This window comes from Triturus cristatus, chromosome 6 (assembly GCF_964204655.1).
Source record: "Triturus cristatus chromosome 6, aTriCri1.1, whole genome shotgun sequence".
NCBI classification, from domain to species: Eukaryota; Metazoa; Chordata; class Amphibia; order Caudata; family Salamandridae; genus Triturus; species Triturus cristatus.
The window spans coordinates 1,634,996,170-1,635,014,027 of NC_140589.1; the positions used below are offsets into that span (position 1 = coordinate 1,634,996,170).

General features: G+C 42.4%; 1 protein-coding gene across 1 annotated transcript in view; it reads right to left on the bottom strand.

The window, feature by feature from the left end:
* Window positions 1-17,858, bottom strand: part of ABCG8 (ATP binding cassette subfamily G member 8) — a 246,531-nt gene that overhangs the window by 94,855 nt on the left and 133,818 nt on the right. Inside the window, exon 4 of the mRNA XM_085612782.1 lies at window positions 11,694-11,932. Coding sequence (XP_085468908.1) covers window positions 11,694-11,932 — 239 coding nt within the window. The remainder of the gene's footprint in view (window positions 1-11,693; window positions 11,933-17,858) is intronic.

Consider the following 17,858-nt stretch of genomic DNA (forward strand, 5'->3'; position numbering starts at 1 on the left):
AATCAAAGCCAACCTTCAAAAATATTTAAACACTGGACTATATCTTCCTAATCAAGAAGCTTCTAAGTAGATGTATAAGCTACCAAGTCCAACACAGAACTGAAAGTGACCATCCAATATCCATTGTGGTCAACGTGAGTGCAATGACGCAAGAGGTATACAACCAGGCAGGCCAAATACTTTCCATCAATGTTGGCCCATTAATAAAAAGTGTCAAACTGGGCCCCGCCTGCATTGCCAGATACTCGCGCTGGAAACTAGCCAACTCTCTCCCAGCCATGGGAATTGAGAAACATTGGGTGGAAATAGTTAAAAAGCTAAATAAAGCTTTAATAGCACATAAACATAGCAAACCACAAAGAGTGCCTAAAAAAGGAAGGCAGTTCTCATAACTTGACAACAACTAATTTAAAGAGAGCAAAAGGAAGTGCGGTCGTGTAGAGCTTCCTCATTCAAATATGCTATCGTTCTTCCTATTCTTAAAAAACCTAGTCTTGACCCCTCTCTGTTATCTAATTTCAGGCCTATTTCTCTGCTTCCCTATCTTGGGAAGATCCTTGAAAGCTACGTCACTACTTGCTTATCCACCTATCTCGAGGAGAATCGTCTTCTGGCCTCCCACCAGGCGGGCTTCCGCCCTGGCCACTCTACAGAGGGCGTGGTGCTGGCGGTCATGGATGAACTTAAGGGGAAAGCTGATATCAGTCTCCCCCAGGCCCTGGTTCTCCTCGATCTGTCCGCTGCGTTTGACACGGTAGATCATGCCATTCTTCTCGACCGTGTCAGCGCAGCGGGCATTCAGGGCGCTGCCCTTTCTTGGATCGCGTCCTTCCTCTTAGGCAAGACGCAAGCGGTTCATCTCTCCGGATTTTCCGCTCCCCCTCGCTCAGTCACCTGTGGGGTGCCGCAGGGCTCTTCCCTTTCCCCTCTTCTTTTTAATCTTTATATCCGCCCTCTTGTCTCTTCTCTTCTCGAGCTGGGGGTTTCTGTGTACAACTACTCTGATGACCTCCAGCTTGTTTTCGATCTTTCATCCCCTCTTCTTTCCCTTCCCAAATTTTGCTCTACTCTAGTTTTTATTTCGCAATGGACGAGCTCCAATCATTTAAAGCTCAATCTGGATAAAACGGAGCTTGTCCTCACTGGTGGCCCTTCCAACCCTTGGTCCCCTGTTCATTGGCCTCTTTCTTTTGGTCCTCCCCCGGTACCTGTCTATTCTGTCCGGACTTTGGGCATTAAGATCAGCCAAGACCTGTCTATGCACTCACAAATTAGTTCTGTTGTTTCTTCATGTTTCCTTTCCCTTCGTATCATTCGCAAGATCTCTCGTTTTTTTTCGGTTGATGCTCTCAAAACTATAGTCATCGCTTTAATCATCTCCCGCCTTGACTATGGGAATGGCCTGTATGTTGGCATCCCGGCCTATGAAACCCGCCGTCTTCAGGCCATCCAAAACCAGGCGGCCCGACTCATTCTTCATTTACCCAAATGTTCTCGCATCACTCCTGCCCTTAGGTCTCTCCACTGGCTCCCAGTACAATTCAGATCTTTTTTTAAACTCGCCTGCCTGGCCTTCCTGGCTCACCATCGTTCTGCCCCACTGGTCATTAACTCCCTTATCACCTCTCATGCCCCTGCTCGCACTCTTCGTTCCTCATCACTGTCTTTGCTTCACATTCCCCGCTTTCGTAAAACTCGTACCGGGGGCACTCGCTTCTCGGTTCTGGCCCCTCGGCTTTGGAATAGCCTCCCTCTTGCTATCCGCTCTATCCCCATCTACCGTCACTTTCGCAAGGCCCTCAAAACTTTTCTTTTTTCCCAGGCTTTTCCCGGCTAGTCCTTTTGGGTCTTCTCTGTGAGCATGCTTGAGCCCCCAGCGCCAGGAAGCCGCTTCGGCCGCAGTGCGCTTTATTAAATTCCTCTTTTCATTTCATTTCATTTCATTTCACATAGACGAGCACACACTTGGAAGGTATGCTGAAAGTGGCTAGGAAACTAAACACAACAAGTATTTGCAATGCAATAGGTCTCGCATTTACCCGAGTTTAAGCTATTGGCATTGTAAATGTCAATGCCATTTATTTATGTTTTAAAAACAAAAATAAAAGGCATTGTTATTTGCAATGTCAATAGCACAAACTCGCGTAAATGCGAGACCTATTGCAGTGCAGATGCTTGTCTTCTGGTGATGTTGAGACTCTATTCAGAGGTCGCCCCATTGTGGGGATCTTCCCTCTCCACGGCTTCATATTTCATCATCCATATTACATGACATATGATTGTTTGAACACTCGCTGTGACATTTGTAGGTCATGAGTTGAATTACTTGTGTAATTAATCATCCTTTCAGTCTTCCAAGGCTGATAACATAGCATTTAGGTTGGGTGCAGTTGCTGTCCATAGCATTTGCTGTGGATACACACACTACATATTTAAGAAACTATTCAGTGCAAGTTTTTAAGGAGGGTGTGAAAACTGTGAATGAGTGGTAGATTAAATATTATGTATTCCCCGTCTACTCCCGAAAGTGTGGTTTGAAGAAGAGTAGGTGGTATGGGATTAAGCCTGTTTCTATTATTTACTGAGATGTAATTCTACTCCTGCACCTAAGTGTACATCTACATTTTTGTGCTCTTCATCATTTCCGAATGTAGATTTATTCTGAAGTGTAGACTTACGTATCCCCACCCCCCTCAGTTCAGGTTATGGAGACATCTGAAACTGAATTTTCAAGTGTAAAGTTACTACTAGTAACTAATAACTTTTTGCACATAGGTGGGGATTCCTCAACCCTTTCGGTACGTGTAGGGAAAATGGGTGTATAGAAACTCCGAACAAGTTACCACAGTGTGTACTGTGAAATGTTTTACTTATTCAGGATTAGTTACAAAATCACCTGACACGTTTTGGCTCTACTGAGCCTTTTTCACTGTGATTTGAAGTATTATGCAGGTTCCCATTCCTGCGCACACTGCACCCACCCCAGCAGGGTTGCTAGTTAGAAGTGGGATCAGTGTGCTATATATAGTGGTGATCGCCACTGGGTAGTCATCATCATCATCAAGAATACTTTATTTCGGTTGTACACCATTAAAGCAGTATATTAAGCCATTCCATTGTTTATTTCAAGTGGGTGGCGAAAGTTAAAACAAAGTTTGCCTTATCACAGATGAGCAATAAGCTGAGCTGTGCTGTATTGTAGGTAGGCCATGGCATTGTATGACAACATAGAAAAATTGCATGCAGATAGCTATACATTTTCACAACTTGAAAAAAAAAAGATCTGCATTACAAGTCAAAAAGTGCCCCCCAATGTGGACCAATCTATGAGAGCTCGAAGACACTTTAAGGCTCATAAACAAGGCCTATGCATAGGCTATCAAATAACTGATTTAAAATAATTACACATGAAACCGTTCATACAGAAACAAAGTATAGCAGCATATATATATGTTTAAAGTAAAATGTTAAGCAAAACAATCAGTCCATAAAAACACATACAAAAGCTTCCATGACACATGGCTTTAGGGTGCGTAACACTGAGTGACTACTTAAGCCACTAAATACACCAAACTACCGAGAAGACATAGTGTTTGATTGAATGATCCAGTGCAGGTACTTGGCTACCATGCACACTGTTGCCTTGTTTGTTTCAGCAGGCAGCAGCCTAATTGCAGTATGACACTGTCTTGAGCCAAGCTGTCTGCAGATGGGTACAGTCCACCTCTTCCTAGGGCGAGCATAGCCTGGGCAAAAAAAATGTAATGCAGGAGTGTCTGACTAGGCACGTGGTACAGACAGTTTCCTGGCTAGCGGTACTGAAATGGAGCCCAAAAATATTTCGAACCTACAGTGATATCTGATACCCATAAAGTCAACAGTAAGAGAGCCTGCACTCTTAACGTGTACCTCTGTTCCCCACATATGAGCCCAATACAGTTCTTTTAACTGGGCCTTTGAGGGTTGATTCCTAAGAGATTCCATGCCCCAGGAGTCTTCTAGGCCCAATTGAGTTAGAAGTGACTTTAGAGAAGTTAGCCACCTGATCTTGTTACCCTTATCCAAGGCCACTATTTCTTTAAAGGCACGATAATAACTGTCTTAAGCCAGAGTAGACCTCAATCTCCACAATTATGCTATTGGTCTAAATCTGGTCTTGCTTGAGATTGCTTTTACACAAATATCCCAATGCAGGGGGAAAGTGGGGATGCTATTAGGCAAGTTTAGAATTGATCATAGGAAGCTGTTTTCTTCAATTGACAAAGTTACGGCACTGGGAAGTTTTAGTTAGGATCGTGTTTCCATAGGAAATGCCTTTTTTGCGTTGCTGATAACTTTGGCACCCTTTTACAAATCTTCACGAAACTTTCTAAAAAAAATGCTACTTTTTGACTAATTTTCACACAGAAAGTATTGGGGCGATCCATTAAGCTGGGGCTGAAAAAGGAGGCCCCACTTTTTCCATAGGAAATTTAGATACAGCTACATCCCAAAGCACTGAACACATTTGGCAGACTGCTAGCTGTTGGTCCAGAAAGATTGCTTTTTGTGTTTTGGTGTAAATCCGTTCAGTAGTTTTGGAAAAATTAAGGTTAAACAAAATGTATATATCATGCCACGGAGGATCCGCAGAGCCGACAGATCTCATCCTGAGATATGATTGGCTGCCACCACAGCAACCAGGAAGTGATAGCAACCATATCAGGCCTTGGGACTCAGTTCAGAGTCTTAAGAAGCAAAAGCAAAAGCAAAAAAAACACATGGTGGGAGGGTAGAGATGCCCTGACCCCCTAGGCCTGGTGGTGCGGTCCCAGAGGCTTTGGCCTAGGGACAAATACCTTTTTTTTGTATTTCTTTGAATTTGCAGAGGATCGGCGAATCTATGAGTTATAGCTACTTCATATAACTATAACTGGTGAATTTCTGTGAGTTTTAGAGTTAACAAAGTTATGTTGTTACTGAACATTTCACCAAACTAACTTTGAATAAAAACTCGCTATAGCACCGGGGCCCAAGAGGGGGTGAAGCATAAAGCCAGACGTGCTCACTGGCAGGAAATTTCACTCACTCAGACTCGCGTGGATGCTAAATTTTTTCTTCCAAACATGAGGCGGTTCGGCCACGGCAGTGGCTTTGATCAATGCTTAAAACCATAATAAAAATAACCAACAGAATGTTTATTATTAAACATAAACAAGTGCTCGTGTTCATCACATAGATCACATTGATCCTATATGGCTTGCAATTTCAAAAATATGTATGAGTAATGAAATGTACCCGCAGTTATACACACCACATTGCTGTAAATTACATTATATAAAATATACATTTTGTATATTTCTCTTTGCTATACAAAAGAATATGTAGGCCAACCGAGTAACTGTGACTGCAGTTAGCGGTCGAGTGGCAGAATGGCAGTTTATAGTAAGGTCCAAACTCGGTGACACGCTATCACAAAAAGAAAACATGTAAAAATGAGACGCCAGAAAGAAAATCCGTACATTTAACACATTGTGTAATACTGCTCTAACTTCGTTCAATCATGGTATAATTGCTCACATAATAGGTGACATGGCCATAAGTGTATGCATGATCCATACCTATTGTTGAAATATATATATATATATATATATATATATATATATATATATATATATATATATATATATATATATATATATATATATATATATATATATATATATATATATATATATATATATATAGTTATCTATTTATCTATTTATATATATAGCTATTTAAATAAAATCTATCTTGGACTTACCTGGAGTGCGGGCATCCTTCTTCTGGTGCGGCGCGGCTGCGTCAGCGAGAACCTTCAAGCATATATATATATATATATATATATATATATATATATATATATATATATATATATATCCTTTTTTACTGAGTTCTATATGGCGCAAACTTGACCCGCAGGTATAGGGTATCAGAGTGCTTTACAAAGCACCAGTTGCATTACATGAGGACACATTCATTTTTGTTGGGCACGGGGAGATGACGTGATTTGCCCAGAATCACAGGATGTTCAGCGTCATTGCCAAGACTCGAACCCAGTTCCCCAGATTCGAGGTCAACCGCCCTAGCCGTTAGACAAACTCCTCCACCCAATATTTATAAGTTTACTCTTCACTATGCAATAAAAAAATAAGGAAGTCAGCCAAGTAGCCCGTCTACAGTTAGCGATAATGGGCATGTGCCATTTCATAGTAAAGTCCAATCTCAAAAACACGCTAACACATGAAGATCATAAAAAAAGCGAAGAAAAAAGGAAAACAAAACTCAGTACATTGTAGACAAGGCAGAACACTATGACTTTCTTCAATCATAGTATTATTGCTGCTCTTGTGATAAGTGACACTGACATGTGTGCATGTTAGCCGTATCAAGGAACATGTCACACCGGTGTGTTAGAGGGATGGGCGGCAAAGGTGATATTGATTAAAAGCTGTATGTATTTGTGTTATCCAACCATATACCTGAAGTTATGGGAATGGTGTGTCTCCAGTCATGATTTGCGTACATTTGTTTTATAAAAAGCCACAGGCTATGTGACAGAACCCCACCCATACCTTGAAAATAAAACAGCGAGTTCCCCAATGTGCAGGGTACCACTGGCAGGTAGAAATCTGAGGTGGAGGCGTATGGACAATATTGGGATGTCACAGATGGAAAGACTCCTCTATGAGTGTATGTCTCAGCCTGGTGCTGTACTGCTGACTGGTATGTCTCATTTTCTATTGTAATGTATAGAGTCAGTGTCAAGCAGGGAAGCATGGGTATACTCCAGTTCCCATTATCATATTCTCAACAGTAGTCCAATGAACAGATTACCTGTTTGTGGTAACAATATTCTAAGAGAAGATGAAAAAACACAGTTACAAAACAGAAACTATGCCAAGTCTTATCCGAAGTGTCCAATTGCACCATGCAGACAGTCGAAGAATGTATATATATTCACGTCAGTGGGCATATGTGGTGCTTTACTTACTCCAAGGCTGGACTGAAGTAAATTTACTATTGTTTTGTCCCCTTTAGTGCTGCAGTAACTTTAGAAGTGCAGTTTCTGAATAGGAATGTCCTTACCCTTTTGTGCCTGGCTGTTTGCACTAGCCTATCCATAGCAGAGGTGGAAGTACAGAATTTCACTCATAGGTTTGGGAATTATATTCTGTGGTACTTAAGGAGTACTACTGTAGTACTGCTTTGCATACTACAAAATGCAGTTTGTGAATTGGTCCCTACACATCTAAGATAGTATTAAATTCAGGTACTATTCAAGTTTTGAAATGAAATAAAAATTATTTTTACATAAACTGCCTGAAGGTGTCTAGATGCTGCCGGCAGCAGAAGAAGAGGAGGTGAAAATGAGGCGATTAATTTAGAAAGCCCAAACAGAAAAAAAGGCGATGTCTTAAAGACTTTCCTGAACAAGAGCAGGCCTGTACATTTCTTCAAATGAAGTGAGAGGGAGCTCCATCGTTTGGCTGTACAATGAACTAGGCTACTGCTGCTCCAGGGCACTCTCTTAAATTTGGGGATCATTACATTGAAGGCTGATGGGGGTTTGCAACGTTCTGGATGGGCAGTGCCAGATAAACTTCTCTTTCAAATAATCTGAGCCTAGACCATTCAAAGCTTTGAAAGTAATGCAAAGTGCTTTGAATTCAATGTGCTTTCGAATGGGTAGCCAACAGAGCTGGACCAAGACTTGTGAACCTGAATAATGCTTGGGAATCCTAAGTAACATGCGTGTCGCAGTGTTCTGCAGGACTTGTAGTTTATTAATGAGTCTCTGCTGTATGTTGATATATAATGCATTGCAATAGTACAGTTTCGAGAGCACAAGAGCAGTGACAACCAGTTTCTGCAAATCTTGCGGGATGAATGGAAAGATCTTCCTCAGGATCTTGCGGACAAAGAAAGATGAGGAGGTCACAGCATCAATTTGCATATCAAATGACAGTTTGCCTTCGAAGATGATCCCTAAATTGTTTACTTTAGAGACCAGTGTTGGAAGGATTACTAGTTCCTGTGGCCACCAGGTAGGAGTCCAAAAAGAGGTGTTGTTGCACAGCAGGAGCACCTCAGTTTTACCGGAATTTAGCTTTACGCAATTTTTGAACATCCAATTGCTGATCCATAACATGCAGCTATGAAATCTGCTTGCTGTGTCTTCTGGGTTACTGGCAACCAATAATACTATCTGGGTGTCATCTGCATAACTTATGATCAAGAACTCAAGCTTTTTGATAAGTGCGGCCAGGGTGGGGACAAAAAAATAAAAAAGTGTAGGGCTCAATGATGAGCTCTGTGGAACACCACATGGTAATGTGAAGGTACTGGAAGAGAGAGGATCCAGGGCCACAAATTGTTCTCTCTCTGAAAGGAAGAATTTTAGAAGGGCCAGAGCAGAGTCCCTGCTGCCTAAGGAGTGGAGCTGGTTAATCTATATAACATAATTTACCATGTCTAGTGCAGCCGAGAGATCCAACAGGATCAAGGCTGCATTACTCCAGAATTTAGGATGGTTCTCAGTTCTTACAAAGCAAGTATCAAAGCTGATTCTGTACTGTGTTCACTCCTGAAGCCAAACTGTGAATGGTCCAGAAGGTGATTAAACTCAAGAAATGCGAGTAATTCTTTATTAAGCACCTTCTCCACAATATTAGCAGTGTTTTCGGGTGTGATATTGGCCCATAATTCTTTGGGTCCAGAGGACTCAAGTTGGGTTTCTTGAGTAATGGCAGGATGGAGGCTTTTTTCCACGCCTTCAGGAAGTCAACTTGACTGAACATTTTGTTTAAGATGATCCCCAACTGGCTGGCTAAAATGTTAAGGACTAGGTGTGAAATCTTAGGAGAACACGGGTCCAGGAGGGATCCAGATTTTATTGATTGTAGGTAGTCCAAATCTGGATCCGCTGTCAAGGCTGAGAAAGATGGGAAAACGGTATTGCCTTTCTCATTCTGGGACCAAGATGGACCTTCTGGTACAACCTCTGGACAGTCTGGCACCAGTAATGGAGGGAACAATTAAATCTTTGCGGTGAAGATAATGTAGATATCTTCAACCTTTGCCCAAAAAACAAAATGCAATAGTATTGCACAAAGATTGATTGCTATTAGTCTTTATGGCCTTCTCAACATTTTCAATTTGTTTTACCATAGTAAATAGCTCTTTGGTTGAGTTTTTTGCAATTTTTATTTTGTAAGAAAAATAGGCTGATTTTCTTTATAAATTAAGGGTTTGTATTCATTGATTTTTTATTTATAATGGTTTTTTTCCTTTGCGTCCGAGTTGAGCCTCCACTTACGCTCCTGTCTACGACAATCCTGCTTGCACTCTCTTAATTTATCTGTGAACCAAGGCTGTGATGCTGTAACTCTCCTATTAGAAATGACTTTTTCTGGGGCTAGCTGAATGATAGCCAGATCTACCCAAGAGTGGTAGTCGGTAGTGGCTTGATCAAGATTTTTAGAGGAAGTCTCTTGTAGGTGTTCTGTAATGTCTTGCTTAGCTGTGTTGAATGAAATCAGTTATTTGGCTCCTAGAGCATGGTTTAAGACTAGTAGATGTACTTCTTCCTCTAAGAGAAACCTTTTTCAAGACTCTCATAATTATCTTTGTGTTATATCTGATTACTTTTGCCATAAGACACTATCTAATAGTGCTTCTATCCTGACAACAGCGTTTATTATTTTTTTCTCGTAATTCACAATTTGTTGGTTGAACTGTGATCGTTAATATGATAAATGTCACATATTTTCTGACAATAAGTCCCTGCTCTTCAAAATCTCAAGCATGTTTCCATACATCATTTTGGTTTTTTCCATCAGATGTCCTTTTTAACAATGATTAGCACTGTATTATTTTCTTTCTCCTCTTCAATTAAAGTTGACTAAACGGGACTAGCATAAGTGGGTCATTTGCTGCCATGTTTGAATCTCAGCTTGTTGTCTGCTTGATTGGGAGACTTTAATTTCTCATGATATTTCAGATGAACTCAACTTCATGCTTCATGGCTCCGGAGTTGTTCTGATTCGATCAGTTGAATTGTGGTATATTAGATTCCTTGTGATTTACAACTGAGTGCACTGTCCTTTTAAGTGTATGATACAGTTCTAGGTAGGTATATGGGAATTTAGTGGAGCGTAATTGTGAGTAGGTCGTGTTATCTGACATATTCCATACCAGTGGCTAATGTAAAGTGATGAAGTCGCCTGCAGAAGTTGGTCAAAGATATCCAGAACCTTTAGATTAAATGGGACCCCCTTGAAGGGTGTAGGGATGTACCCCTGTTCCATAATGGTAGTGTGTAACATATGCTGATGCCAGAGTAGTTTTGTGGAAAACGTGGAGGCACACCTTCTTATATCATCTTGAAGTAAGAGCAGTGATGAAGAAAATGAAAATGCTGCTTTAATTATCAACCATCTTCGATGCAGAGGGATCTATTCTTGCACATCATACATCAAAATTGTATTAAGTGGGTATTTCCTGGTGTGTTTAGAATTTCCCGATAAGAAAGCATTCCGCTACAAGTGTCCTCAGAGAAGCGCAATAGAAATGGGGTTCCTAGTATTGGAGCCAGCAGGATTGTCTTTTTCCTAAACATTGACTAGTACTCTTTAGCGACAACTTTCAGGAGGAAGAGCAGAAATTTTAGTTTTGTCACAAACAGATACATTTAGTAGAACAAAAATCCGGGCCCATACATAATAAAGCAATGTGGTTTTTCACGACCTAGAAGTGAATTCACCATCTATGTGTCAGGGGCATAGTGGAGACTTGCTGGCCAAGAAAAGGTGGACCGCAATGCTCCCTGGCTCTATGTTTACAGTTGGGTCACATAAAAAGTACCTTTTTTCCCAATCACCTGTGCTATTTTTTTCAGAAGGCAACAATAGTTGCACATACAGGATTCAAGGCACTAGAAGACAAATGTTGGGCTTGTACAAATGATGCCTATGTTGATTACTTTGTGTTCTGAAACAGGTGATCGATCTGATTACATATTTGTTCCGCTAATTGTGGGCATATTTTTGAGGACTACAAAAATGCTTATTACTGATTGATGTAGTTTTCAATGTGCAATTCAGTTTTGTTGCCTGTGGGATGTTGTAGGGTCCTCTAATTGTCAGGGGCTTACATGTACGTCAATGATAGCTATTATCTTTTCGTAATCCATTAGGGAAAGAGGAAAAATACTTCCCATGTGGATCTGCTGCATATGCTGAGTATGGTGCAGAAGACAGGCTCTAGGCAGGTAAAGCCTTCCGCAGTAACATGGAAATTGCCTGTGGGTCACAAAAAACTGCTTCCTGGTAATGGACACTGGGTGGGAATCTATGCAAGCAAAATGATCTTTTTTTAAAATATTTTTTATTAATATTGCTAAAACAGTCCACACCGTTTCCACATCAGGTTTCTCATTTTTCTACTGAGTTTAGTACCCCAATGTGCAAGCATATGCACTTCCAATTGCAAGTTCATATCTTGTGTAGGAGGATATTACTTATTTTTAGGTCTGAATATGTTACATACTTGAAATATAACCAACACATGAACTAAAACATACCTTTGTTTTGTAGGGCTCTGATCAGCAGGCCAGAAATTCTGCATTCAGGAGAAATACATTATAACAAAAATTTAGCAAATGATGTTACCCTTTTTTCCCTTTGTTCTTCTGAAAATGTTCGAGGTAGGCGCAATTTTGCAACAAAGGACAATGTTTCTCTAACTGTCAGGTTTGGTAAGAGGCGGTCATCTTGCCTCACGTGGGCCACACATTTCTTAACCAGTTGAGGTGTGTTGAGCTTTCCATTGATTGAGATCTGACCAGTCTTTATCTTTCCACCTTCATCTTTACAGGTGAGGATATCCAGCACAGATGTTTTACCTCCACCTTAAAAAGAATTAAAACAGGAACACTATGAAGGAAATGCTGGTATGTGAAAAAAATTGATCTCTCTGCTTACTCCCAGTTTGACAAAGTCCTTCCAGCTAACACTATGATATCATTTGGAGGTTTCAAAATAGACATATTACACAAAGTCCTGATAATGTCACAGCAAATTAGCATGATACCACTGTAAGAGATGTTTTTAATTTATAAATAATGTATGTTTAGTGCCTTAAATGTTTTGTATCAAAAAAGATTTCAATTAACTTTTGGTAAAGATTTGTCGTACCACTCCAGTCTCTGCAACAATAGGGAAAGTGTTGGATTTCAGAGGAGTTTGTTTTACTATCTCAACTACAGTCAGTGCAACAGTAGGAAAAGCATTGGCATTCTGAGGGAAGAAATTTACTATTTCCACTCTAGTCTCTGAAACAGTAGAGAAAGCGCTGGAACTTGGAGGAGTAAAATGTACTATTCCACTCCATTCTATGCAATAGGGAAAGCATTGGATTTCAGAGAGGTGAAATTGAATATTCCCACTCCAACAACTCTACAGTAGGGAAAGTGTTGAGTTGCAAAGACGTTCATTTTACAATTCCTACTGTGGTCTAAGCAACAGTAGGGAAAATACTTCACTTTTATGTTTATCTTTTTATCTGAGGGCATTTGAACTGTTAACATATTTCTGCTTAGGCCAAGATACCATCAGCGAGTCAAGGTGTCTCCTACAGAAATCAAGTTAACTCTGTGAGACAGACTGTTCGGGTTTGTGGGAGTACGGTCACTACATACATCTAATGCCCGTTTCAGTCTTTGCCCAAGATTATTACTCACTACTGAAACAAAGTTAACAACAATTTAATTAAATTCAAAAGTCTTTAATTTCACTCTGGCCCATACAAAGAACAGATTGAACAACACTTTGAAAAACGTGTTGTAACTGTGCAACATAAACTTCTGAAAACTTTACAATACATTTATTTCATCAAGATACTGTGGGGCAAAATCTTCTGCCTTGTTAGATGGAATCTCTCATTCTACATCGTTGTTAGATCTGGGGGTCTCTAGTTGGCAGAGGTAGGTACCACTGTACAAATAGGGACCCTTGCTTCTAGTCAGGGTAAGGGGGATACACTCTTTAGATAAACCCTGCTCACCCCCTTGGTAGCTTGGCACGAGCAGACAGGCTTATCAAAGTCAATGTGTAAAGTATTTGTATCAACAAGAACAAAATGACAAAAATCCAACATACACAGTTCAAGAATATGATTTTCAAAGAGTTTTAGAGTTTGCGTCAAAATAATCCACAGTTGCGTCAATTTTAGCCCAAAGTACCTGGTGATGCGACAAAAGTTCCAAGCGGCAACTGAAGCGTCGAAAAACAAGCGATGCGTCACTCCTGAGACCCTGGGGAGGCGATGTGACAGCCCCACTGCACGCAGCGGATGTGTTGCAATGAATCCGGTCTGTATGGGGAGGGAGGCGATACCTTATGTGGATTCCGGCGCGCAGGTTTCTCTGGTTGGAGGCGCCTTGCACAGGCACGATGCGACGATCTTCGGGGCGGCGACGATCTCAGGTGCGGCAATGATGCACGGCGTAGCGTTGATCTTCTCCTCTCGTGGCCCCTCGATGCGTTGGCTCTGCGACAATGTTCGCAGTGACGTGACGCGGTCCGCAAGCCATGCGACGATCTCACCCAGCGACGACAGGCTCTGCAACGATCCTCGCAGTGACAAGAATCTTCCCGCACCGGGGTGATGCGCTCCGCAAGCGAACGATGCGTCGGTTCTTGCAGCGGCAACAGGCGCTGCGACGATCTTCCTGGTGGCGGGAATTTTCTCGCACTGTCGATGTTGCGCTCCGTAAGCGAGCGGTGCGTGAAAATTGCAGATCTACTTCTTTTTTTCTTGTCCAGCTCCCAAACAGCAGGCACAATTTTCAGAGGCCCCACAATTGGATCAAGTACTCTAGGAAGGGCAGAACTCACTCAGCAGAGTTCAGGTGGGAAGCTGGGGGTGAAGTCATTTTGTTCCTGGGACTTCTTAACAGGGGGCCAGCTCTCCTCAGGCCCTTGGAGATCTCTTCAAGCAAGGGGACACAGCAACAGCAAAGTCCTTCCTCTCTCCTTGGCAGCAAAGCAACTGCAGGTCAGTCCACAAACACACAGCAGGACAGTCCTTCCTCTTCAGTCTTCCAGCTTTCTCCTTGGCAGAGGTTCCTTCTTGATTCCAGGATGATCTAATTTTCTGAAGTCTGGGTAGCCCTTTTTATACCAATATTCCCTTTGTTCTCTGAGGGCAGAGAGGCCTTGGCCTAGTCAGAACCAGTTCTGGTCAGTCCTGGAGCACTTTGTTTACTTGACTTCTTCTTTCCTTTGAGAGAGAGGGGCAGGGTTGTCAGCCGCCCAGCAGGAGGTGGAGCCAGCATTGTGGAAGGCAGGCACAGCCCTATTCAGGCCCAGGTGCTATCGTCTCCCACCACTCAAGATGCAGATAGAGCTATTCGGCCTAGGGATGACTCACTCAGCCTCTGGGAGCCACCCCAGCCCCTGTCACTCACAAACCAGACAGTCAATTCACAAACAGGCCAAGGCACACAGAAAGGTCAGACAAGAAAACAGCCACTTTCTAAAAGTGCTGTTTTTAAACACAGGATTTAAAAACTATCCTTCCTAAAAGATGTGTTATTAAATTCTGAGTTCAGGGATACCAGACTTTTATTTTCTATCTTGCTCCTATGGGAAGATATGCAGGTAACCATTATACACAGCATTCCCCATTATAGCCTATGGGCAAGATAGCCTTACAATAGTGAAAAACGAAAATGGCTGTAATTCACTACCAGAGCATGTCACACACACTAGTACATGCTCTACCTTTCATATACACTGCACCCTGCCCAGGGGGGTACCTAGGGCCTTCTATAGGGGTGCCCACTGTGTACAGAAAGGGAAGGGTTAGGCCTGGCCAGTGTGGACACTGGTCAGGGCAGCATGGCAGTTAGCAACTGCACCCGAGACACCATTTTAGGGCTACTCATGTGGGTGGCACAATCAGTGCTGCAGGCTCATTAGTAGCATTTGAATCACCAGCCCTGGCACACTTGGTGCACTTTACTAGGGACTTCCTGGTAACACAAATATGCCAATCATGGACAACCAATTACAATAACAATTTACCTAGGAAGCACTTGCACTTTGACACTGATTAGCAGTGGCAAAGTGCCCAAAGCATCTAAACCAGCAAAAACGAAATCCAGCACAGCGCCAAAAATACAGGTGGTAGAGGCAAATAGTCAGGGGAAACCACGCCAAAGATGCCAGGTCTAACAATCGTATTGTGGCTTTTTTTTTATAAAATGCTAAGTACGCTGTCACTTTCTTGCACTTTAAAAAGAATCAATCAAAAACACATATATATGAGAACACAAAAACTAGGAAAAAGTTATTTCTGCAAACAAGATATTACCTTGCATAAGTATGATGTGGTAAAAGAAATGGATTAGGAAGGCGGGCGTTGGTTCATAATCTGGAACTTGGTGCACTTGCAATTTAGTTCCTCGGCTGCAATCAAATAACCTTATTAACGCTTACTCTTTCAGATGTGGGGATGAGAATTGTTCTGCTGCTGTTATGACTGATGCTGCTAAAGGGCAATACCTGACAAGTACCTTATAAGGGCTTAAAGAAAAGTAAAAGACACTCGAGTGTGTAGCAGCGTGTAGCAGCGTGTTACAGATGAATGCTCTTAATGTTAACTAGTGTTTCAGTGGCATTAGGCGGCATACGCAAAATGTAGAGATTCCGCTGCAGCTTACATTATATTAAACAGAAGAAGCGAAGGGTATATTTACCATAATTGAGAATATTATCCATCGTAATGCCTCATATAGATGCATTTAGCCATGAGAAAATGGTGCGTTCCCATTAATGAAGCGAGGCTGCAATTCAATCCACTTTAGCAAAGTATTTGGTGGTGGGAGTACTAAACTAGACCTCCTGGAGGAGTGAAATGTACAGGGGTATAAGTACATCCTCGTCGCCATCGGTGTTATTACGCGACATTACGTTGCGTCCCTTGGTGCCTCTTCTCAATGAGTCACTGAGCGTTCTCGACCTACCCAGGTGTTTCTACAACGAAAATTCTTATTTTTGAGGTGTACTTGAAGCACTCCTCTTAAGACACAATGAACATAAAAACAAGCCATTCTAGGGTAAAAATACCGTTGTGATCCCTGAACAAGCACTAAAAGAACCGCCAAAGAGAGGAGCCGGGCACAATGCATCACCGTCGCACCATCACATTCAGCAGGAGCTCGGTAATAAACACAATGCAATTCCCCCAAACTGCTTCCATTCAAGTTTAAGCATGTTTTCGACGCTCTCTTTCCCCCTGAAAGGTTTCGTACGGTTAGAATAGCTTGGAAAGACCACTGGCTCCTGTCCCCCTGCGGACATGCTGCATGCGTAGTAAAAGCAACAATGGCGCCGCGAGATTGAGGCCCGCTGCGCGAGCCGGATAATAGCCCGAGGCCTCATGCCAGTGTCTTTTGAGATCTGAACCATTCGCTTCCCGCACAATCGGCGAGGTGTCCGGGCCGAGCGCACCGTCAGGCAGAAGCTGCCCGCTGCTGGGCCTGAAAGGCAGTTCAGATAAGATAGGAAGAGCTGCAGTGCCAGCCACGAGGACGGGGGAGCCAAAGCAAATAGCAGACTCAAACTATAATCACCATAATGACGCCCAGCCAATGGGCCCTCGCCACATTTGGCAGAGAGGTGGAAAGCTAGAGGTGCGCTTTACAGAGTTTCCGCGGCCAGTTGGAACCCCTCCAATGCACAGCCTTCGAGGCAAGTGCGGCCGAGGACAATAATAGCCACTTTAATAGCGTGTGTGCAGGAGTAAGCAACCCCACACACAAGATGATGAGGTAAATGGTTTGATCTCCGGAGAATTTGGAACCTTTCCTTCAATGAGCGCCAATTTGAACTCGGCGCTATTGGTTCTCCGTGGAGTACCACAAAAGGCGTCTCTGGGCACGGACAGAGTTGCAGCACCGATGTTTCAAAGTTGTCCGGAAGCTGTAGAATGAATCCTCAGATAGTGCCGCTTTGCGCCATGCAGGTTTTTGATGTCGACTCTACAGTCACAGCAGGCAACTACTTTAGTAAAGCTGGATTGGAGCGAACAAATCACCTCTTTCAAACAATTCCAGTATGTGTATCACTCCGCTTCTTCGTGTACTTTGGTGTCAAGTGATCTTTCTGTGACCTGTGACCTTTAGTTGGGGTCCAAAGATATTTTCATGTGAATGTGGTCTTTTATCGCCTTCTTTCAAAACTAGTTCGGCTTGCAACCTGTGTGTCACTGTTTGACGGATCTTCATTAATTCATTTCAGTATTAGATAATACATGTTTATATTGCAGTATGGCTAGGGATGGGTGAAACTCCTTTCTTCGATTGGATGTGAAACTGCGGGTAATTCCACCATTTCTGCATCTGTCTGCCAAGGAATGAAAAAGGGAGGGAATACCCTGAAATAACAAGAATTCCTCATTCCGGTCCTTCAGGAAGGCAAGGAAGCAGGAATTGCATGAATGTTGATTCACCAAAAGACATGGGGTGGCGGAATTGACATCTCATGCCGTTTGACCTTTACGTTCACCCATATGTTATTCACTATTAGTGTATTTTTTTTTATTTTTTTTTTTACAAAAAACAGGGAGATTGGGTCCCCAGCCGATGTCCACAAGAATGAGCTGCCCTGTGTTCCTGGCACGGATTTTTCCGCCTGTGAAGCCACGGTTCACACATGCAGGGCCAGGGGTCGCAAGGTGCAAGCCAGATGTTGCAGGTGCGACCTCTGGCAACCCTTTTATGATGTTCAGTGCCCAGCACAAATAATTGAATGGTAATGAAATGAATCCCA